Source organism: Mastomys coucha, unplaced genomic scaffold (genome assembly GCF_008632895.1).
Source record: "Mastomys coucha isolate ucsf_1 unplaced genomic scaffold, UCSF_Mcou_1 pScaffold21, whole genome shotgun sequence".
NCBI classification, from domain to species: Eukaryota; Metazoa; Chordata; class Mammalia; order Rodentia; family Muridae; genus Mastomys; species Mastomys coucha.
The window spans coordinates 120,331,499-120,354,751 of record NW_022196904.1 but is presented as its reverse complement, the minus strand read 5'-3'; the positions used below and the strand labels follow the sequence as shown (position 1 = coordinate 120,354,751).

At 41.8% G+C, this 23,253-nt stretch overlaps 1 protein-coding gene across 1 annotated transcript in view; it reads right to left on the bottom strand.

Moving 5' to 3' along the window:
• Positions 1-23,253, bottom strand: part of LOC116103093 (deleted in malignant brain tumors 1 protein-like) — a 129,544-nt gene that overhangs the window by 7,107 nt on the left and 99,184 nt on the right. Inside the window, exons 41-63 of the mRNA XM_031388569.1 lie at positions 21,696-21,737; positions 20,884-20,952; positions 19,808-19,846; positions 19,619-19,657; positions 18,008-18,046; positions 17,006-17,038; positions 16,871-16,909; positions 16,658-16,693; positions 16,487-16,531; positions 15,241-15,273; positions 14,694-14,729; positions 14,554-14,592; positions 13,882-13,920; positions 11,957-11,992; positions 11,275-11,310; positions 11,136-11,174; positions 9,503-9,541; positions 9,369-9,407; positions 9,181-9,219; positions 5,666-5,704; positions 5,151-5,189; positions 2,734-2,772; positions 726-1,037 (exon numbers count right to left, since the gene is read on the bottom strand). Coding sequence (XP_031244429.1) covers positions 726-1,037; positions 2,734-2,772; positions 5,151-5,189; positions 5,666-5,704; positions 9,181-9,219; positions 9,369-9,407; positions 9,503-9,541; positions 11,136-11,174; positions 11,275-11,310; positions 11,957-11,992; positions 13,882-13,920; positions 14,554-14,592; positions 14,694-14,729; positions 15,241-15,273; positions 16,487-16,531; positions 16,658-16,693; positions 16,871-16,909; positions 17,006-17,038; positions 18,008-18,046; positions 19,619-19,657; positions 19,808-19,846; positions 20,884-20,952; positions 21,696-21,737 — 1,185 coding nt within the window. The remainder of the gene's footprint in view (positions 1-725; positions 1,038-2,733; positions 2,773-5,150; positions 5,190-5,665; positions 5,705-9,180; positions 9,220-9,368; positions 9,408-9,502; positions 9,542-11,135; positions 11,175-11,274; positions 11,311-11,956; positions 11,993-13,881; positions 13,921-14,553; positions 14,593-14,693; positions 14,730-15,240; positions 15,274-16,486; positions 16,532-16,657; positions 16,694-16,870; positions 16,910-17,005; positions 17,039-18,007; positions 18,047-19,618; positions 19,658-19,807; positions 19,847-20,883; positions 20,953-21,695; positions 21,738-23,253) is intronic.

Genomic DNA, 23,253 nt, shown 5'->3' with positions numbered 1-23,253 from the left:
TGTTTTTTGGAGGAGAAACTGGGAATGGAGAAATTTACATGTAAATAAAGAAAATATCTAATAATAAAGTAAAAAAAAGTTGAGATGAGGCGAACTCAGGCTTCTTCAAGCCTTAGAATTCTCCAACTCTCTGAAATTTGCATGGGCCAATTTAGGACTAACCTAGAACCATTAGAAGGAGGTCCTGTGCCATGTAGGTGGTTGTAAGAATGTCTAGAAAGACAGCTGACAATAAAATATATTCCAGGGAAGATGCAGGCAAAATCTTTGATACAATGGACACAGGGAAGTTGGAACACTGTGGAGAGTGTTTTAGATTCTGAGGGTTAGTTAAGTCCGCGTGAAATGGTGTCTCCAGAATGGGGCCCTTGACAACCTCAGAGACAGAAAGTTAACAGGATAAGCTGTGTTTGGCTGCAACAATTGCTATGCTCTTAGTGGGTCTATGAAACTGTCACTCCCTTCTTTGAACCTCATAATTCTTCAGCTACCTTTCTGACTCAAATATTTCACTAAGTTGGAATTAGAGCAAGCTCATTAACAAAATCAGACCAATGATCAAAACATCACCACCGCTAGCTCTTTGTCCTAACATGGGATTATTTTGACTAAGGGATGAATGCCTTAAGGAGGGATGGTGCTGAGGTAGAGAGCCTGGGGACTTTCACACGCCAGGGCCCATATGTGCACCAGGAGCCCGTGCCTGCCTGCGTAGAAGCCCCTACCTGCGCAGATCACGCCAGCATCCTCACGGTGGTGGCAGTTGTGCCTTGTCCAGCCAGCGTGGGCACAGCTCTCCAGAGAGTCCTCCCTGCCAGAGCAGCGCACTTCATTCATCAGGATGGGGCCTGTACCGGGCCCAAAGTGGCTTCTACCCGGGGCGCCTAGCGCTGGACCGCAGCCCAGGAGGCGGCACACAACCCGGGCATTCTTGATGTTCCAGCGGTCATCGCACACGGTTCCCCACTCGCCCTCGTGCCGCACCTCCAGCCGGCCCTCACAGCGGTTCCGCCCGCCTACCAGGCGCAGAGGCAGGTCTGCAGAGCAAGAGCAGTCATTTCAAGTGAGATTTCTAGAGTAGACACTATTCGAGGTGTCACTTGCAGTGAAAATTCAAAGAGAATGGCCTAATAAGAGGGAGCCTAGTCAACAAAAGCCACACCCCACCTCCAAACTGGTGCCCAAATCTTTGTAAACAGTGGCTTTAAATGGAGGCGTTGCCCTGATTCATCAAAGCACACCCTGTGAAAGTCCTACTCTTCTTCAGAGGCAGCATTTTAACAACAAAACTGTCTTTTGTAATTTAGCTGTTTTACCATTATCACAGATCTAACACCACAGAATTCTCCACCGGGGTCATACACTGGGGCTCATCCACTGGGCAATGGGTAGATTTTGTCACGTGCACTAGTGCATATAAATACTTCAAAACCATGTAATTTTGAATAAAAAACGATAAAAAGCAAGACCTGCACAACCGTGCTACTTACCCAGGAGGACACATTGTGAGAATTGGGCTGTTGGGAGACCTTGTTGTGTTACACACAAAAGGCTGGCTGTGGAGTCACTAGGGAACAGCCTATGGAGCCATTGCGGTACAAGGATTCTATAAGACCCATTGTTGACTGAGACATCCCTGTGGGAGGCACTCCTGTATTACACCAGAGGGTCTGTGCTCACAGATAGGCGTCAGGTGGTTTGTCTTTGTAATAATTAGCACTGGGGTGTTTGGCCCAAAGAAAAGCCATAGTGAATATTAAATCTGTAGTTCTGACTGGTGTGGTGGTCTAGGACAGCTGCCCTCTGTTGGCCTAATTGGCATCATAACGATGAAAGCAAAATACTTGTGTAGCTATGAGAATGGGCTGAAGATGCAGTTCGGTGGAAAGAGTAAGGTCCTGGTTTCCATCAAGCACCAGGAAGACGAAAGTGTGACTCATGAATTCACACGGGTGGCTTCTGAGTGAGGTCCTAGAGCTGAACTACAAGTGTACGTGTCCCACACTATGTATATGTTGGCATGTAATATGCCCACAGCTGGAGGGTTATAAAGGGTGTAGGGGCGTAAGATGCTGTAAGGGGTGAAAGGGAAATATGATCCTAACCGATCAATGGACACCTTATCATTTTGGTGAGTAGAAAGAAACAAAAAACTACCAGGGAAAGAGGTAAATGCATCATTCATGTAAAAACATCAGAGCTTTGGGGTTCAGCTTCAAGCCAGAGCTCAAGCTCGTGCTTATTTTAGACTCCTCTCCATTGGCTTGAGTGCAGGAAGGCATTTCTTGGCATCAAAATGTGACAAATATTGTTATGTTTTGTTTATTCTCCAGGAGTATAATTGTTTGGATGCTCAAAAAAGAGATTCATATGCTTATTTTTTTATTTTTATGTTTTTGAGACATGGTCTCACTTCTTAGCCCTGGCTGGGCCCTGGAACTTAGGCTGATTCAAACTCACAGAAACTCACATGCCTCTGCCTCCTGAGTGTTGGTGATCAAAGATGTGTGCCACCATTCCTGGTATTAGGCAACGTTTTTATAAGGGCTGAGAATAAAGGGCAGGAAGTTGATCATATTCCTCAGGCTCCAGTTTAGATGAGAAAGATGGAATAATACATTAAACTATACAGAGGGAAGCCAGGTGGAAAAATTAGCAACAGCTGCTGAGATGAAATGTGGTAGCAAATCAGAGAACAGAGCTGTCTCCCACAATAAGCACAGTGATCATTACCAGGCGACAGAGTCACTTTTGTCAAAGTTGGAACCGTAGCTGAAAAAAAAAAGTTGTGAGAAGAAGGGGTTAAAATGTGGTTTTACTGAGATTCTACTTTAGACTGCAGGTCTACAGTAGCAAGCCTGTTCTATAGCAGTGTGCACTTCCCATTCATGTTTCCACATGTAGGTACGGCAGGGTGTGCAAGAAGCTGGTGTGTGGAACATGGCTTAAGAGCATTCTCACGTTGCACATCCACAGCGTGCAACATGGTAATCTACACCCCCATTTTTAAAAAAGATTTATTTGTTTATTTTACATATATGAGTACCAGGTCGCTGTCTTCAGACACACCAGAAGAAGGCATGGGATCCCATTAGAGATGGTTGTAAGCCACCATGAGCCATCTCTCCAGCCCTACACCCCCAGTTCTTACAAAAACCAATCTGAGAAAGTTTTATCACTGCTTTAGGATTAAAAAAAAAAAAAAACAAAGACGCAGAGGAACTGTATAAAATGACCAAGTTATTCACAGGTCAAATCTTCAAGTCCTAGGGCTATGTTCTTTCTAACTATTGTGCATTTTGGAGTTCTATTTGTGTTGGTCTCAGGGTAGGCATTAGAAAAGAAGGAAGGTAAGGGTTAATGGCCACTGTACCATCCTTCCTTTCTGAGAAGCATTTTCTGTTGAAACTCGAGGTGATTCTGAGTGCCATGTTCTCAGAGGAAGTAGATGGCATGTGTGCTTCCTAATGTGTAAGGTGGGGACTTTGCAACAACCCAGTCTGCAAACAAAAGCCCACCACATATGATGTCAAGAGTGGGAATGAAAAGTGAGGGAACCTTTTGTCAAAATGGCAGTTGTGATTGGGAGAGGGAAATAGGTAAGTAAAGAAATAAAGGATGGAGGTAAGAAGAGAGAGGACCAGGGAGGGGGGAAGCCATCTTAACTGCATCTGGAAAGAATGTATTCACAAGGTACGGTGGTTTGAATATGAATGGCTCAGGGAGTGGCACTATTAGGAGGTTTGGCCTTGTTGGAGTAGGTGTGTCACTGTGGGGGTGGGTTTTGAGACCCTCCTCCTAGCTGCCTGGAAGCTAGTCTTCTCCTGTCTGCCTTTGGATGAAGATGTAAAACTCTCAGCTCCTCCAGCCCCACATCTGCCTGGATGCTGCCATGTTCCCATCTTGATGATAATGGACTGAACCTCTGAACCTGTAAGCCAGTCCCAATTAAATGTTGTCTTTATAAGAGTTGTCTTGGTCATGGTGTCTGTTCACAGCAGTAAAACCCTAACTCAGACACCACGTTTCATTGAGTTTCAAACTTGGACATTTTCAAAGTAACTAGGACTTGAAATTTAATAACTAAATGGGTAGCAAAGGCTTGCTACTGAAGACAGACATGCCACCAGGACTGGAGGCTTCCCCATAAGCCCTGGGCATCAGAAGACCCTGGAAAAGAGTTTCTATATCTCATTTTGTCTTGTCCTGGCCCTGTGATCTTAAGCAAATATGTTTCTTCTCTGAGACTCCTTTTCCTCCAAAAGTAACAGATCATTTCTCTATTCTCTCCTTGGCTTTGCATCTGAGGCTCCATTAGCCTGTTCATCCTGTCCCCAGCATCTTCCTGCCATCCCAGCATTCAGTGTCCCAACCAGTAGAGGCCTGCTGTGCCAGAGGGGGCCCAACTGGCCTTTCTTGACACCTATTCCCTCTCTTTTCCTGTCTGCTGGCCTGTTAATTTTTGTTGGACTGACTGATGCTCAGAAAGTGTTTCCCCAGGAGCTGCAAGGAACACGTCTAGGGAAAAAGGGCCTCTTCTGACATGGGAAACAGAGAAAAATGGTTTGCTTTAAGCAACAGCATGGTATAAAACAAAAGAACAAATGAATAGAATTACTGTCACAATCATGTGTGTGTGTGTGTGTGTGTGTGTGTGTGTGTGCATAGAAGCATGACAGGAAACAACACAAGCAACAAAATGAGATGTGGGCCCCCAGCCTTAGTCTTCCTCAGGTTCACTTGATGAATATCAGTACATAGGCAGAAGGCACCTGTAGTAGAAGGGCCTCACAGTTGTCTATGGCTGAATGAAGGAGACCTGAATACCGTCACTGTGGAAAGGATGCCGGGTTTCTGTGTTCATCAGGCTTATGTCATAGCCAAAGTCCTGAATACAGAGGTTTACTTCTCAAACAGAAAGAGCAGAAGCTGAAGTTGTGTTTCAGTTAGGAAATGTGACAAACTGATAAGACCACCAGAGATCTTCTCAGCTGCATCTGTGTGTACACCAGGGAAGAGGCTGCTTTAAATGACTGTATTTGCATTGGTCCTTATTTGATGCCAAATGTGATCATTAAAAAGCTCATTTTATAAGTACAACACAACAAATGAAAACTCATTATGTAAGTTTGAAGACAATAGGGACTCACCACTTGGAGAAGTCGGTTTTGCTGAGGTCGAAGAAATATCTGTCGACAAAGAGCAGAAGAGAAATAGCTAGTTTCGTTTGCCAAAGGTAAGCAGAAAAGCCCAGACTGTTTAACTTAAGAACTGTAATAGGTTAGCAGACATCCTCTCTGTTGCACCTGAAGGTGCATCTGTGTGTAAACCCAGAGGCCAGGATGCTTTAACATCTACTGAAGGACACTGAGAGCATTTTCCACTACCTTTACTTTGGGGTCAATTTGATCACTAAACAGGTTCACTTTCAAAATACACCTAATTAATTAATGATAATGTAATTAATATAATGTAATGTTAATGTAATTAACAATAATACACTCCCAAATGCATAAAGAAGAAAAAATTAACAAATATAACTTTAACTTCCAATAGATCAAGCCTAAGAATACATAGAATACAAGAAGTCTCAGGGGCCGTGTTCATTAATTAAAAATAATAAGAAGTGCATTCCTTTAGTTTAAATAGCATGATGGAGACTTGCCATTTGGAGGGCTTTCTTCTGCTGAGGTTGAAGAAGTATCTATAGACAAAAAGAAGAGGCATAGCTAGGTCATTTGCCAAATAGGAATGGAAATGCTCTCCTTGTATTTAAGGAATGAACTTCTGTGTATGATGGGAAATTGGAAACTGTGTTGTGTATATGTATGAACACAATTTAAGAGGACAACATGATGTGTTACGTATGACAGCTCTGGACAACTCTTTGAACAAGTGTCCATTGTTAGTTGTATTGCCTAGAGAACATCTCCCACAAATTGTACTATGGAAGGCCAGGTTAGCTGTGAATAGAGTGCAGACTGTAGCAGGGAACACAGCTGGTCAGCCTGATGCTGACACCAATCTGGAACACTGTCACTGATGGCCAGTGAACTGTTCACAGGACTGACACTGGAAAAGCCAGTGAAAATTCCAGAAGAGTCAGTCAACAGCAAAAAGCATCACCAATAAACAAGACCAAGCAGAAGAATGAATTTGAGGGATATACAACAAGCTAAAACAATAATATACTCCCAAATGCATAAAGAAGAAAAAATTAACAAATATAAGTTTAACTTTCAATAGATCAAGCCTAAGAATACATGGAATACAAGAAGTCTCAGGGGCTGTGTTCATCAGCACAGGGGCAATACAGGCCCTATGCTGTTCCTGACTGTGCTGTCGGCCAACTCCTTCCACAGCCCTCATGACACAGTTGAGGACACCATCGTCCATCTTCACTCCCACCATGGAAAGTTAAATTTGAAGACAAGGAGAAAAAGGATCCACCAGGATGATCTGAGGAATCAGCTGTTGGAGCACTTATCTTAGCTAACTGAAAAATCAAATATTGGGAAACTTGAGAGGTCAGCAGCAGAATTTGTGAACTTAAGCGTTCCTAATTTTAATTAGTGTAGGCTAGATGTCATGTTCAAGTCTCCTTGTGATACTGAAATAAAAAAGCTTGAGCTCACAGACACAGAATATCTGCAGTGTGCATGTGCTAAGAAAGGCATTTTGAAACCCCACGCATCTAGTTGTAAGTGGAAAAGCATGGAAAGACATTAGCACCTTGGGACCTCTGAAGACTGTGGATAATCTAAGAGATTTGGATCTGTTGACTGGGATGACACTGACGTGAATGTTTACCAAGAGACTGTCCTCAAGCTCCTGCCCTGGCTAATTGCCACCAAGAGAACCAGGAAGTCCCTGATTCAGATACAGAGATTGATGCTATGATGAAAAAGAGAGAGGAAGAGGATGGAGACAGAGAAGACAAGGACAGAGGAAGAAGAATATGATAAGGAAGAGGATGAAGAAATGGAAGGAGAAGATGACAAAAATGAAGTCATCGGTGAATAAGAATAATTTGGACATGATGAAGAAGTTGATGAAGATGAGGAAGAGAGCAGGAGAGGGAGAGGGAGGGGGAGAGAGAGGGAGGGAGGGAGAGGGAGGGGGAGAGAGAGGGAGGGAGGGAGAGAGAGAAAGAGAGAGAGAGAGAGAGAGAGAGAGAGGAACAGATGATAAAGGAGATTATTAATACCCCAAACAACTTCCCAACACAAAACCATTTGGTATTGGTGACATTGTTTGTAGCTTTGGTAGCTGTTTACAAAAGGGTAGCTGTGAAATGACGTCGAGGAGACCCATCCACTCAAAGGGTCAAGAGTGGTTCCTGTGACAGTCTGCCTTCTTCCACTTTGTCTCCCACTGGTAACTTCCATTACCAATCTTGGGAACTTTGCTCCAGCAAGATCGTTAAGGTTGTTAATTTTTCATGTAAATCTCTTGCTGACATATGGGTAGCTATGATTGGTGAGTGATCTGTGGCTCCCATAAAGCTGTAACAACACTTTGATTTTCTGTACATTGAGAAAAGGATTGCTAAGTAAAATTGAAATCTATGGGGTCAGAAAATAACATACAATGGAGAGGAAAGCCTGGTCAATAAGTCAGGTATTTACAGAAGAATGAAATCAGATTTGCATGTCTCACTCTGTACAAAATCAATTAAGGAAGGATCGAAGACCTTAATATAAAATATCGAAATGCTGAAACTATTAGAAGACAAGGTAGGAAGATTCCATTTAAAGATACAGAACGAGGCCAAACACTTCTGGATAGACTCCATTAGCAAAGTAAATAATTAAATTATTGAAAAATGCAACTACATGAAGTTTAAAAGCTTCTGCACAGCATGAGAAACCATCAACAGAGAAAACACACATCCTACAAAGTGGGAGGAAATCTCTTCCAGCTCTAATTCAGACAGGTGGTTGTTATCCGGAATACACAAGAGCTGCAAAAATTAAATCCCTAGACCCTAAAACTGTCACTCAATATCTGGTCTGATGAAGGGGAGATAAAATTTATAAAGAAAAGAAACATAAATGGTCAATATTTTTGAAGTTGTTCAACATCCTTAGCCCATAAGAAAATGCAGGGTAAGATGACTTCCGAGGTTGGAGAGGTTGCTCAGTGGTTAGAACAGGTATTGCTCCTGCAGAAGACTCAAGCTCAGATCCAGGCAGTCACATCAGGGGATAACTGTGCCTCGCTCCAGGTGGTCTAACATCCTCTTCTGGACTCAGACAGCACCTGCATTCACATCTGCACATACACACACACAGACTCAGACAAAAATTTTAAAAAAGTAGACTACTTCACTCTTAACCCAGTCAGAATGGCTACCATTAAGAAGTTAAGTGAGCAGATGCTAATGGCGATGTGGCGGAGTATCACTGCTGGTGGAAGTGCAAACAGGTAGAGTCACCATGAAGATCATGTGGCTGTTTCTCACAAAACTAAGTTAGAATTACCATCTGATCCAGCTGCCAGTGTGAATATATATCCAAAGGAATCTAAGTCCTATCACAGAGCAATGATGTTTATTGCTACCATATTCACAGTAGCTAGATGTTCATCACCAGATGGGTGGGTAATGAAAATGTAATACACACACACACACACACACACACACACACACACACACTGGAGTTTTATTCAGCTGTAAAGAAAAAATAAGTTATGAACTCTGTAAGAATATTGATGCAACTGGAAATTATTATATGAAGTAACAAAATCAGAAAGACAAATACCACATTCTCTCTCATATGCAGATCATATCTATATATCTATATATCTATCTATATCTATCTATATCTATCTATATCTATATCTATATCTATATATACATATGTGTGTGTGTATGTCAAGAAACAGAGAGGGGCTGTGGGAGGAGAAAAGGAGGTTTTAAGAAAGGAGAGGGAAATAGAACATATGTGACAAAATAGAAGGGGACTTACTAGAAATGGAATATTACAAATATGCAGTGTGTGTGTGTGAGAGAGACAGAGAGAGAGAAAGAGAGAGAGAGAGAACATGAACAACAAAGTATATATAAAAACAATGCACTAAAACTATTCACTATGTTTGCTCATTAAAAGAAATCAACTAAAATGAATTATGGTTTAGAAAAAAAAGAAAGGAAAGAAATGTAACAACAGAAAACATTACCAGAGGAGCTCGAGTCTTCTGCTGAGGTTGAAGATGTATCTGTGTAGAAACCAGGAGAAGTGGCTCTTTAAAAACAACTTTCACTGATCTGTATTTGATGCCAAAGTGATCAGCAATAGGCTCCTTTTCAGAGTTTAATATGACACGTGAGAAGCTCTGTATATTAAGCATCAGAACAGAGGACTTACCAGTTGTAGAACTCGATTCTGCTGAGGTTAAAGATGTATCTAGAGACCAAAAGGAGATACAACTGTGTGCATTTGCCAACTAGAGGAAAGGCAGAAACTGTGTCTCACTTAAGAAACATGATAGAAAGTATTACCTGAGGAGGTCTCTTCTTCTGAAGAGGTTGAAGATGCGTCTGTGTGAAACAAAGAAAACAGGATGCTTTAAAAATGGGTATCTTTTTTCATTGATCTTTGGTTAGTGGTAGATACAACCATTAATTAGATTCCTTTTCTAAATACAATACGACAAACAAGAAGCATAGGAATGTTAATGGAGACACAAGTTCTTGGGTTGCAGACCTGAGGAAGTAAAGTGCAAGCTTTGTCTCTGCTGGCTGGTTTTCACAGAGCTGGAAAGTTCTATCCAGACGGCTGAGAGGGAATTTCCGTAAATAGCTCCCCTCAGCTGTGAAGCTCTAATACTGTACTACTAACATGCCAGATATGACGTGCTCACGGCTGTAAGAGTAGCGGGATTGCTCTGCTTTCTCACTGGATTTGAAGTCCTCTCTAAAGGGGGTTTATATCTGGTATTGCAAACCTGGTCTGGGGAGGTGATGAGCCCTAGTGGAGGAGGTTCTGCAGCTGTCTTGCTGAGTGAACACAATGTGCCTGTCAAATTGACTTCTAAATACTTACGGTTATGCCCATAGGTTACTGTTGCTGCTGGGTTTGACCAGAGCAGCTTGCTTTTGCAAGAGTGTAGGGTTATTGCAGACTCACAGCTGGCCAAAGTGTTGAGAATAAGTGACTTTTGCGCTTAGCCTCAAATGAGACATCAATTTTACCCCTTCCAGGTCTCAGAAAACAACATGGATGAAAGAGTTGAAAGAATATATAACAGCAGGAGGAAGTCCTAGTGTGTTCTAGATCATCGTCTGCTGGGCACAACATAGATATTGCACCCTTGACTCTCAGCCATTGTGATTATTTGCACAAGACTTGCACAGGAGTGGGCTCGTCCCCATCTCAGCGTGGAAAGAAGGGGAGCTCATGAGGCCTAACTCCTCCCTGAAGCAGTGTTTGGTGGCAAGGGAAAGTGGAGGTGGGGGCTTTCGTCAGCGTTGTAGCCACTGATAAGTTGTCTGTGCTCTTCTGAATAACCTGTCACCTATGCTTTGCTAAGTAACCTTAAATTGATTAACTTATAAAATAAAGACATGAAAGTAGAAGAGGGCCTAGCTGGGAAGAGGAACAGAGTTGGTAAGGGTGTGAGGACACAAGGGAGGTGATGGATGTGAAGATAATCAAAACGCACTGCACACAGTGCGAAAGGGTCACAAGACTCCGTATTAGGCATACTTAACATATGCTAAGACAAAAAGCACTTATCATTAGTTAAAACAACACATGAAGGACTTTACCACTCGGCCCTCCACTCTTCCCTTCTGCTGAGGTTGAAGACATGTCTATGAGCACAGAGAAGAAGAAATGAGTGGAGGATCTCTTTCCAAACAGAAAGCTGAAAGACTATGATTGTGTTCCACTTAAGAAATGCAATGGGTTGAAAGATCGCCAGAGGAGATGTTCTCTGTGGTGAATCAGGGTGGATCTGGTGTGACCTTAGAGAACAGGATGCTTTGAAATGAGTAGAGTGATATTGGGGGTAGTTTTCACTTTCTTTACTTTGTGACTAATGTAGTTATGTAAATAAGTTTACTGTCTAAATAAAACACAAAAAATAAGGAATTTGCTTCCTTTGTTAAGCAGCACAAGAGAAGGCTTTACCATTTGGAGAACTTGCTTCTGCTGAGGCCGAAGAACTCGCTATAGGCAAATAGAAATATACATTTAGATTGTTTGCAAAACAGGAAAAGAAAGGGATGTCATTCGTTCTATTAAAAATATGACAGGCAGAAAACATTACCAGAGGAGCTATCTTCTGCAGAGACTGAAGACACACCTGTGTATAAAACCAGAAAATAGGGAGTTGTAAAATTAGCATCATGGGATGTGTGCATGGCTCCGTAAGTACTTGTGTTGATAACTTGTGAATCCGGGATCCATTCCCAGAACCCACGTAAAAATGCCTGGAGTTGTGTGTGCTTGTGACCCCAGCACTAAGAAAGCAGAGACAAAAGAAACCCCATGCCTGTGGCCAGTCGCTGTAGCCTAATTACTGAGCTCCAGGCCAATGAGAGACCCTGTCTCAAAGGAGATGGATGATGCTACTGACGTCGATACCCAACATTGTTTTCCACCATCCACATACACATTCACACAGGTGCCAGAACACCCGAGAAGGCATGCACTATCACAAAGAAACATGTACATACACATGCACATGCACACACACATACTGGGTACATTTTGCATTTTTAATCTTTTGACAGGGTAATCATTAACTAGGGTTATTTTTTAAGCATGACAAACTAGCTGAATATGTAAGCAGCACAAAAGGGGAGTCTACCAGGTGGAGAGCTTGCTGCTGTTCACGTGAAGAAACAGCTATAAATCCACAGGGGAAGGGCATACTTAGACTGTTTTTCTAAAGAGGAAAAGCTGTGATTGCATTTAAATTAATAGAAGTGACAGGTTGAAAACATTACCTGAAGAGGTCTCCTCCGCTGAGTCAGAAGATGCATCTGTGTGTAATCCAGAGAACAGGATGATTTAAAAGATGACTGTCTTTTGTTGATCTTTGCATGGTGGTCAATATGACTTAAGTAGATTAATTTTCTAAATACAACATGGCAAATAGGAAAACTATATTGCTGAAGATGGCACACCATCTGCTGGCAGGACAGGCAGAAATGAAGCTGGACCTGAGCTGGAAGCTTTCTCCCCACTGGCTAGCTCTCACAGTGTTGGAAGGTGCTATGCAGATTCCTGGGAAAGGAGTGTCATCAGTAACACTTCTCAGCTGTGAGCCCTACAGGCTACAATACTGACTGTGCAGGCCAGAGAAGTCCATTGGCATAAGAGCGTCATGACTGTTGGAGGTGTGACCAACTCTTCTCTGACTGAATGAGAGGCTACTCCATAGAAGTTTTGTATTGAAACCTGATCAAATATTCTTGGTACCAGAGGTGATAGGCTCTGGTGGCAAAGCTATGTTTGTTGTTTTGCTAAATGGATGTGACATGGCTGTCAAATTGACGTCTAAGTAATTGTGCTTAGATTAGTGCTGGGTTTAGCTTTGGTCACCGAAGCTTCTTTTTGCAATGGGTGCTACTGTATAGACTCATAACAGATCAAAATGATGATAAATGGCTTGTATTCTCAGCCCTAAATGTGTTCTCTCTAAAATCAGGGGATATCATGTAATAATAAGCAGGTTTATCATGAATTTCTTTTAAGGATAGGTTAGCTCTAGTGACTTGTGCTTCATTATAAAGGATGTATTAAAAACTTTAAAAATAAATCAAGTATAAAAGCTGAAGGAAGGGATGGGTATAGAGTGATACAATTGCACTTGTAGCCTCTCTGCTACTGTAATTACCTGCACACAACTTCCCCAAGGTTGAGCCTATACATTGTCATGGAAGTGGGAGAGACTCACGAAGCCGGACACTTCTTAAGGGTCTATACAATAACTGATTGCAATGGGAGGGGGAGACATTTATTCAGTGCTATAGCCACTGCTAAGTTGGCAATGCTTTCAGAAATAACTCCTCAACTATGCTTTTCCAGTAACCCAAATCAACTCATTGGTTCATAAAACAGAAATCACCAAAGTAGGAGAGGACATCACTGGGAAGAGGGGCAGGGTTAGGAATAGTGTGAGGAGGACCAGAGACAGCACTAGGTGTGAATATCATCAAAATATTTTATGTACATTATGAACGCTTCAAAATGAAATTCACTATTCTTTGTAATTAAATGTTTGTTTTTTTGTTTTTGTTTTTGTTTTATGAAAAAGGGCTGGAGAGATTGCTCTGTGGCTAAGACTGTTTGCTGTTCTTTCAGAGAACACAGGTTCATTTTCTAGCACTCAGATTGGTGCCTCACAGCTGTCTCTAACTCCAGCTCTCATTGGATTCAAAGTCTCTGGTAACCTTGAGCACCCACACTCACATGTATAGCATATCCATGTGCATGAACAATACACATAACTAAGATTTTAGAGAAGCATTTCATTATTTAAACAACACAGTGAAGGACTTTATTTACCACTTGGCTCTCCACTCTTCCCTTCTGTTGAGGTTAAAGACATGTCTATGAGCACAGAGAAGAAGAAATGGATATACAATCACTTACCAAACAAAACCCAGAAAGACTATGATTGTGTTCCACTTAAGAAATGCAATGGGTTGGAAAGATCATCAGAGATGCTCTCTGCAGTGTTTCAGGATGGATCTGGGTGTGGACCCAGAGAACAGGATGCTTTGAAATGAGTAGAGTGATATTGGGGGTAGTTTTCACTCAGTTTACTTTGTGATGAATGTGAATATTAAGTAAGTTTACTGTCTAAAAGTACCACAGCAAGTAAGGAATTTCTTCACTAGTTAAGAAGCACAATGAAGGGCTTTACCATTTGAAGAGCTTGCTTCTGCTGAGGCTGAAGAAATGCCTGTAGACAAAGAAAGAAGAGACATGGTCAGGCCATTTGCCAAATGGGAAGAGTAAACGCTTTCACTGAATTTAAGAAATATGACAGGCAGAACAATTACAGAGGAGGCATCTTCTGCTGATGAAGATGTCACTATGTATAAACCCAGAAAGTATTATGCCTTAAAATTAGTATATTCAACTGGGAGGATGGCTTGGTAGGTAAAGTCCTTACCTTAAAGATAAGTGAACCTGAGATCAACTTATAGAATCCGTATAAATGCGGGAAGTGGTTGTGTGCACTATATTCCCAGCACAGGAGAGACAGAGCAAGGAGGATTCCTATAGCTCTGTGTTCAGTCACTCTAGACTAATTAGTGAGCTCTGACCAATGAGAGACTCTAGCTCAAAGGAAGTGGACCAACATTCCTGGGATGACATCTGAGGTTGTCCTCTAAGCTCATACACACATGAAGAAAGGTGTTCATACTTTTCATACAAACACAACATCCATGAGTATATAGAAGATGAGTTTCTTGTCATTGGGCTTCATTTTATTGTCAATGTAATTATTAAATAGGTTCATGGTCTAAATTACAATATGATTGATAAGAAATTAATTTCATTTAGCTAAACAGAATATTGGGGACATTACCAGTTGGAGAGCCTGATTCTGCTGAGGATGAAGAAATGTCTATAAACATAGAGAAATATATATTCAGATAATTTGTCAAACATGAAGAGAAAAGGCTGTCATTTGTCTCACTTAAAAACATGGCAGGCAGAAAACATTACCAGAGGAGGTATCTTCTGCAGAGCCTGAAGATGCATCTATGTGTAGAGCCAGAAACAAGGAGTTATAAAATTAGCATCATGGACTGAGTGCATGGCTCAGTAGGCAAAGTTACCTGCCTTGAAAACTTGTGAATCTGAGATCCATTCCCAGAACCCATGTAAAAATGCCTGGAGTTGTGTGTGCTTGTGACCCCAGCACTGGGAAAGCAGAGACAAGAGGAACCCTGTGCCTATGGCCAGCAAGTCTAGCCTAATTAGTAAGCTCCAGGCCAATGAGAGACCCTCCTTCATATATGTGTATACATAGGCACAAGAGCACCTGAACAATGCATGAGCATGCATGTGCACACCCCCCACGTGTACGTACGTACGTATGTATGTATGTATGTATATATGATCACAAAGCGGACTAAGCACTTGATCTTACTTTTGCTGAAGAAATAGCTGTAGATAAAGAGAGGAGGAGATATACCTGGATTCCTTTACCAAACAGAAAGAGGAAACACTCTGACTATGTTCAATAAATTTGCCAGTTAAAACACATTACCAGAGGAGGTATCCACTGAGGCTGAAGATGCGCCTGTGTATAAACCCAGAAAATGAGATGATTTAAAATGGGTAGCTTTCACTGATATTTATTTTGTGGTTAATGTGATTATTAAGTAGGTGCATCTTCTAAATACAACATGTCAAATAAGAAAACCATCTCTGTTGATGAAGATGGCACACCATCTGCTGGCAGGACAGGCAGAAATGAAGCTGGACCTGAGCTGAAAGCTTTCTTCCCACTGGCTAGCTCTCACAGTGTTGGAAGGTGCTATGCAGATTCCTGGGAAAGGAGTGTCATCAGCAACACTTCTCAGCTGTGAGCCCTGAAGGCTACAATACCGACCATTCAGGCCAGAGAAGCCCATTGGCGTAAGAGACACATAACTAGAAGTAGCCAACTCTTTCCTAGGTAGAGTCAATTTATCCTCATAAGAGGGAATTTATGTCTGACACTGAAAACCTGCCCTGGAAGATGCAAAATGTCTTACTGGGGAACACACTTCTGCTGTATTGCTAAGTGAATGTGGTGTGCCTGTCAATTTTTCTTTGAAATGTTTATATTTACATCCACAGATTACTATAGCTGTCAGCTTTGATCAGAGACGCTCTTCCTTGCAGTGGTTGATGGCTACTGAAGAAACTCATAACTGGTCAAAGTCCTCGTAGTAAGTCACCATTGAATGGGACGTCTGGATCATCCCTTCTAGGTGCCAGGAAATGTCATGATGAGAGGCTAGCAAGGAAAGTGTGTGAGGCTGTATGGAAGGTGGAATATGGTGGATGTGGTTGGTGGGCTCTTGAACTCTGTGATTATCTGCATAAGACAAGCAAAGATCAGCCTCATTGTCATTCCATCATGGGGAAGGGAGGAGATCATGAGACCTCACCCCTCCCTGAGGATAGATAGAGAGTGATGGTTGCTGGGAGAAAGAGACAATTTCTTTAGTGGTGTAGCCCTGGTAAGTTTCCAACAATCTTGCAAATAACTCCCTACCGGGGAACTCCTAATGATGTAATCAAACAGATTAGTTCATGAAATAAAGATATGAGAATAGAAGATGGCCAAGCTGGGGAAAGAAACAAAATTAGAGAGTGTGAGGGACCAGAAGAGTATGATGAGGTAGCCATGAGTATGAAAATGTCATAATAAACCTTTTATGTATAATTAATATGTGACAATAAGAGTCCTCAAAGATAAACCTCATGTTTCATTAGTCAAAATACGACACCCTGAAGGACCTTACCAGTCGACTCTCCACTCTTCCTTTCTGCTGAGGGTGAAGATACATCTATGAACAAAAAGAAGAAGACATGTCTGTGTGACCACTTTCCAAACAGAAAGAAAAAGAGCTCTCTGATCATCTAGTAAGAAATTTGACAGTCAAGCAAACAAACAAAACCCCAAAAGCTATTACCAGAGGAGATCTCTTCTGCTGAGGCCGAAGATACATCTGTGTGGGTAAACCCAGAGAACAGAATGCTCTAACATGGATACAACAATACTTGGGGTGTTTTCACTATCTTTCCCTTGTGGTCAGAGTGACCACTAAGTAGGTCCCATTGTCTATTACAGCATGACAAATAAGAAACTCATCTCATTGGCTAAGCTGCACAATGTGGGCCTTTACCATGTGAAGAACTTGTGTCTGCTGAGGATGAAGATGCGCCTATAGACAAAGATAAAAAGAGGCACATCCAGATCATTTACCAACTAGAAGGAAGAAAGGCTGTTATTGCATTTAAATTAATGGAGATGACATTACCAGAGGAGGTCACTTCCAATGACGAAGATACACCTACGTATAAATCCAGAAAAAAAGATAAGATTCTTTAAAATGAATGTCTTAGCCTGGAAGAATGGCCTAGCTGATGAACCTGAGCTCATATCCAGAAGTTATGTAAAAAATGCCAGGAATGCTGGTGTGTGCTTATAATCTCAGCATTGGGGAGACAGAGACAGGAGGCTCCATGTGGCTTACTGGCCAGTTACTCTAGCCCAATTAGTGAGCTCCAGGCTAATGAAAGGCCTGGCCCAAAGGAAGTGGGTGATATTCCTTCTCCTGTCTCCACATACAATAAATAGTACCTATGCATACACATGCACCTTCCCATTTGATCACACATGCATATATTCAGAAGAAATGATTGTCTTTCATTGATCTTTGCTTTGCAGTCAATATACACCGTAAGTAGGTTCAGTTTTTAAATACAACACAACAAAGAAGAATAATAATTCAGCACAGCAGTGGTGGTGCACACCTTTAATCCCAGCACTTTGGAGGCAGAGGCAGGCAGATTTCTGAGTTCGTGGCCAGCCTGGTCTACAGAGTGAGTTCCAGGACAGCCAGGGCTACACAGAGAAACAAAAAAACAAAACAACAGCCAGGCGGTGGTAGCGCACAGCTTTAATCCCAGCACTTGGGAGGCAGAGGCAGAGGCAGGCGGATTTCTGAGTTTGAGGCCAGCCTGGTCTACAGAGTGAGTACCAGGATAGCCAGGGCTACACAGAGAAACCCTGTCTTGAAAAACCAAAAAAAAAAAAAAAAAAAAAAAAAAAAAAAAAAAAAAAAAAAAAGACCAAAAAGTATATTTCAATAGTTAAATGACACCATAGGAGACTTTACCAGTGGAAGAAGTCACTTTTTCTGAACTTGAAGACATGATATGAATGAGAAGTAGAGGAAACATATCGAGGGTCAGTTGCCAAAGAGAAAGAAGAAAATCTCTGATTGTATTAAAGAAATGTGATAGTCAGAAAACATTACCTGAAGATGCTTCCTCTTCTTCTGAGGCTGAAGCTGAATCTGTATATAAACCCAGAGACAGGATGCTTTGAAACGAATGTCTTTTCATTGATCCTTTCTTTGTAGTCAGTATGATCATTAAGCAGATTAATTTTATAAATATGACACGACAAATAAGGAATTCATCCCTGTTGCTGGAGACACCACACGCTTTGCTTGCTGGGTCTACAGAAATCAGGGTGGAACTGAGTGGTCCACTTTCTTCTTGCTGCCTGTCTGTCACAAGCAGGATGTGCAGGATGGTATTATTCAGACTGTTGGGGAAGCCCTGCCATCAACAGTCTTCCTGAATTCTGCATGTCCTACTATTGATTTGCCAGGCAAGATGCACCCGTTGATGTATGAGTGACGACATGCCTGTTGTAGGTGTGACCAACTCTTTTCTGCTTGGATTTGAGAATGCCCTCTGGGAGTCTGGTACTGTAAGCCTGATCAAAAGCCCCTGATATAGGAAGTGATAGGTCTGGTGGGAAAGGTACTGCTCTTATTTTGCTAAAAAGAATTACATGGCTGTCAAGTTGACATCTAAATAATTATGTTTATGCCTGTAGATCGGTGCTGGTTTCTACTTTGGTCAGAAAAGCTTCTTTTTGCTGTGGGTAGTAGTTGCTGCAGAGATGCATAAATGTTCAAAATGTTAATTATAAATGACTTAAAGGTTCAACTCTAAGTGGGAACATGTCATCCCCTCCAATCAAGCTCATGGGAACATTGTTGAAGAAGAGTTGGACCGATTGTTTCATTTAAGTTTGTGGCTAGTTATAACAGCTCATACTCCATCTGAAGAAAAATAAAAAAAACTTCAAGGCAAAAGCAGAATGTAAGTTCTACATAAAGTGTCATAGTGATCTGGCATGCCATCTTTTGGGCGTGGTATGCCTATGGCTGTCTCATGACTTCAGACTACCTGTGCCAAGACCTGAACAATACTGAACCCACTATTATTCTGTCATGGAGAGGGGTATTTATGAAGCCTTTTCCATTTCTAAGGGGTTATAGAGAGTAAATGTTGGCTAGGGAGGGAGAGACATTTTCTTTAGTGGTCTGGCCACTGTTCCTGCAAATAACCCCCTGTGTCTGCCCCTGTAAGTAGCCCAATTTATACTTATTGGTTTACACACACACACACACACACACACACACACACACACATGCACACGCACACGCACACGCACACACACACACACATACACACATCACTTGGAAGTAGAAGAGGGAGATGAGCAGGAGTGGGAGGGTGCAAGAGAGGGTAATCAGGTAAATCTGATAATATAGTATGTACAAGTGTATGAAATGTCAAAATGAAGCCCATTATCATGTATCATTTAAACATGCTAATAAACATGAAAGATGAACATTAATAAATTAAAATAAAATTTTAAAATGAGCAGATCTCTGTAGTTAATCAACCCTGTGGGGGACTTTGCCAGTTGGAGAGGTTGCTTCTGCTGACACTGAAGTAGTATCAATAAACAAAGACTAGAAGAAACTTACTTATAACCACATCCCCAAACAGAAAGATTAAACACACTGAGTATATTTAACTTCAGAAATACAAACTGAAAATGTTACCAGAGGATGTCTCCTCTTCTGCTGAGACTGAAGATGCATCTGTGTAGAAACCCAGAGAACAGGATGCTTTAAGTGAACAGAACAAGGTTGGTTGTGTCTTCTCATTGGCCTTTACTTTGTGGCCAATATCATTAAGTAGGGTCACTTTCTAAATACAACCTGACCAATAAGAAACAACAGGCACTTTACCATTTGGAGAACTTGAGTCTATTGAAGTTGAAGATGTGCCTATAGGCAAAGAGAAAGAGGCATTCTTGGTTCATTTGCTTAATAGAAAGGGGGAAATGCCTCACAGGAAGAAAAACAAAAAGACCTGACAATCAGAAAGCATTGCCAGAGGGGGTCTCTCCTGTGGAGGTTAGAGACACATCTGTAAGCAAACCCAGAGCAGAAGCTGTTATCTGAGTTGGGCTGGGGAAATGACTCCCAAACATGAGAACCCGAGTTTGATCCTCAGAACCCACATCAAAGTCAAGGCCTGGTAGTATGTATTTTTAATCCTAACACTGGGAAGACAAAAATGGGAGGATCAGGGCTCACTGGCCAGCTTGAGTAGTCTAATTGGTGAACTCCAGGCCAAGAAGAGATCCTGTTTGTAAGGAAGTGGTTGGTATTTCTGAGGAAGACATCTGAGATTGTTCTGTAGTCTATAAACATGTGCACATGTACATGCACGCATATGTACATAAGTATATAGGAACATACTTAGGCATTTGCATACATATAAATAATACACATATGCTTGCATGCATACACATAGGAAATGAATGTCCTTCCATTGATATTTATGTTGTGGTCAAAATGTTCATTGAACAAGTTAAGTTCTCTTTTTATTACAACATAATAAGTGAGCAATCCATCTCACTAGATTAAACAACACAATGGAAACTAGATGCCCCATTGGTGGTGAATGAATGTCAAGGAGACTCAGCAATATAAATGGCTATTTAGCTAAGCAAGTATCTTAGAACCAAAAAGAATATTTAAATTACCCATTGGAGTGGTTGTAGGTGGAGTGTGTGGGGGTGTTGTGTGTTGGAGGCTGTGGTACAGGTATGTATGAGGGGTGTGTGTGTGTGTGTGTGTGTGTGTGTGTGTTGTCAGAAACTCTGACTTGGCTAAGGAGCTCTCTCTTTCTACTAATCCTCCCATCACCTTGTTCCTGGTGCTGGGTCTGGTTTGATGAGCCACTCTGCTCAAAGACAATGACACCCTCAAGCCTGTCCTCATTTTAGCCCCAGTATCATGGTAACCACCCTGCCTACCTGTGCAGTGTGGGGGACAGAGGCCCTTATCAGGTAAAGGAGTTACTTCTACCGGAGTGGGGGTGATGCCTGATATGAAACACAAAAGGACATCAGTCAACTGATGGGAAGATTTCACTTTTTTTTTCTTTTTATAGTTACACTCAATCCCACCATTATTGTTGTGTGCCTTTGTTGTTGGGGAAATTGATATGAGTTTCCTATGTCTTTCTAAGTAAGTTAAAATATCCAAACTCAAAGCACACACTGTGATGCAATAAACTAAATCTTTCCTGAAATGAAACCTGCTACTTGCATGATCTAGACTCATTGGGAAAAATATCATTCTCTTTGAATTGTGATACAGTACAAGATATAGTACAAGATATAGTGAGGTATCTCAAAGGACAGTGGAGTAAGTGGGCATGCTTGTTCCACATCACTGTTGTAGCATCTGCTAGCATCTTTGTCACTGCCAATATGGGGCTAGCCCTACCTGTCTGCATTCCCCACAATTCACCTATGTTTTCCCTAATGTGCAGTGGGTAGGAAGGTCAGATTGCCAAGTGCTAAGAGCATACAAGAAGTCTTCTGGCAGACTGTGAGAGAGGCTTTGTGGAATGCCCCAACATGAATGCAAGCATTGGACTTGAACTTGAACTTGGGGTCTTGACTTGGCTGCATGGAGGCTCTCTTGGTATACTTCTGGGGTCATGTCTATTTCCGCTAAGTGACTCTCGAAGAATCAGGAGTAAAACTGTGCTCACTTGGCAGAATTTCAACATCATTTTATCCCCATAGGAAGTGAGTGTAAAAATGAGCAGAAAACTTACCAGTTGCAAGGCCCGAAACTGTGGCTGGATTTGAGGTAGGAACTGTTGAACCAGCAGGGTAAGGAAATTGTAATTAAATGTCATCTTTGTCAATCAAGTTTATTTGTAAATGACCCCACACACGAATGTGTCCTAATACATTTGATTTTGCTTTGTTCCCATTGGATTTCCTCTTTTTTTTTTTTGTCTTGTAAAGTTAAAAGGAGTTAGCAGTGGCAAGGTACCGTATGGGATGGAGCCAAAAGACCTGGCTCCCAGTGTTTACGTAATAGAGTATGTGACGCTGGGCAAGTCCGGAATCTCTGCACTTCGGCTACTGCGTGGGAAGGTCTATCCAATGGATCTGCAGTGTCTGTGATTTGCTTTTAGAAATCCAGACTCCTGGGGCTAAAGAGCACTTACTGATCTTGAAGCTGACCTACATTTCCCAGCCCTGCATGGTGGCTCACAAACACCCATAACTCCATTCTGGGAAATCTGAGGCTCTCTTCTGACTTCTGTCAGCAGCAGGCACACTCCTGGTGCACAAACATACATGCAAGAGAAACATTCACACACATAAAGATAAAACAAAAAGAAGAAAAAGAAATGCAGACTCTCGTACACAAATCTACATTTAAACAGAATCCCAAGTGAGTTGCATGCTCAATAAACTCTTGAGAGACACTTAAATGGAGATGACTGCAGATCTGAACACACATGGTAGTATCAGGAGGAAATGGGAAACATGTGCTTATGTGCAGGGCAGCCCTCTCTGCTCAGCCTCAGCCAATTACTGTTGCAATGAAATTCACATACCATTGGGCATGTTGAGCGTATTCTTTTTAGCCCAAGCTAGAAATTTTGGATCAGGGGTATAGCTTGGGAGTAAATAACTTGTATGAGGCCTTGTGGTTGACCCCTGGCACAGGGGAAAAATAACTGGATGTGTGGATTCTTATATAAGACCCTCTGCTTTTAAAACATGGGGCTAACAAAAAGAGAAGGAAATGGATGCAACTGGAAATATGCCAGTCTCAAAGTGACAGATGACATCATGTTTTCCTTCATTTGTGGCTCGTGGGTTTTCATATAGATGCATAAGGTCATGTGTGTTCATATGGTATGAAAGGAGAAGTGAAGCTGTCCAGAGGATCCAAGGGACTGGTGGGAGTAAGAAAATGGAGGGGAGATGATAGGAGAGGGGACGAGCTTATGTGCAATATATACATGTGTGGAAGTGTTTTTATGTAATGCAGTATCATCTATAATGAAGATATGTGAGAACTATACACAAATTTGAAAAGGAGAAAACTGTGTAGCAAAAGATAATTTCGACAATCATAGGCAAACCTGGATGATCAGAATTTCAGTTCTTCAGTGGGTCAGTAGGCTCATGGTTTCCCCATTTGGGGTTTCTGGTCTCTGCAGTCTCTGAAGCTTCTTTCAGCCCTTGTAAAATGCTTAGCTGCAATGGTGTCATATTTGATTTGTCCTGGCCTGGGTCATTTGGGAATATCCCACAGGTTCAACACAAAAAGAAGGAACTCTTTTCACTGTCTGATTTGCTTTCAAGGTT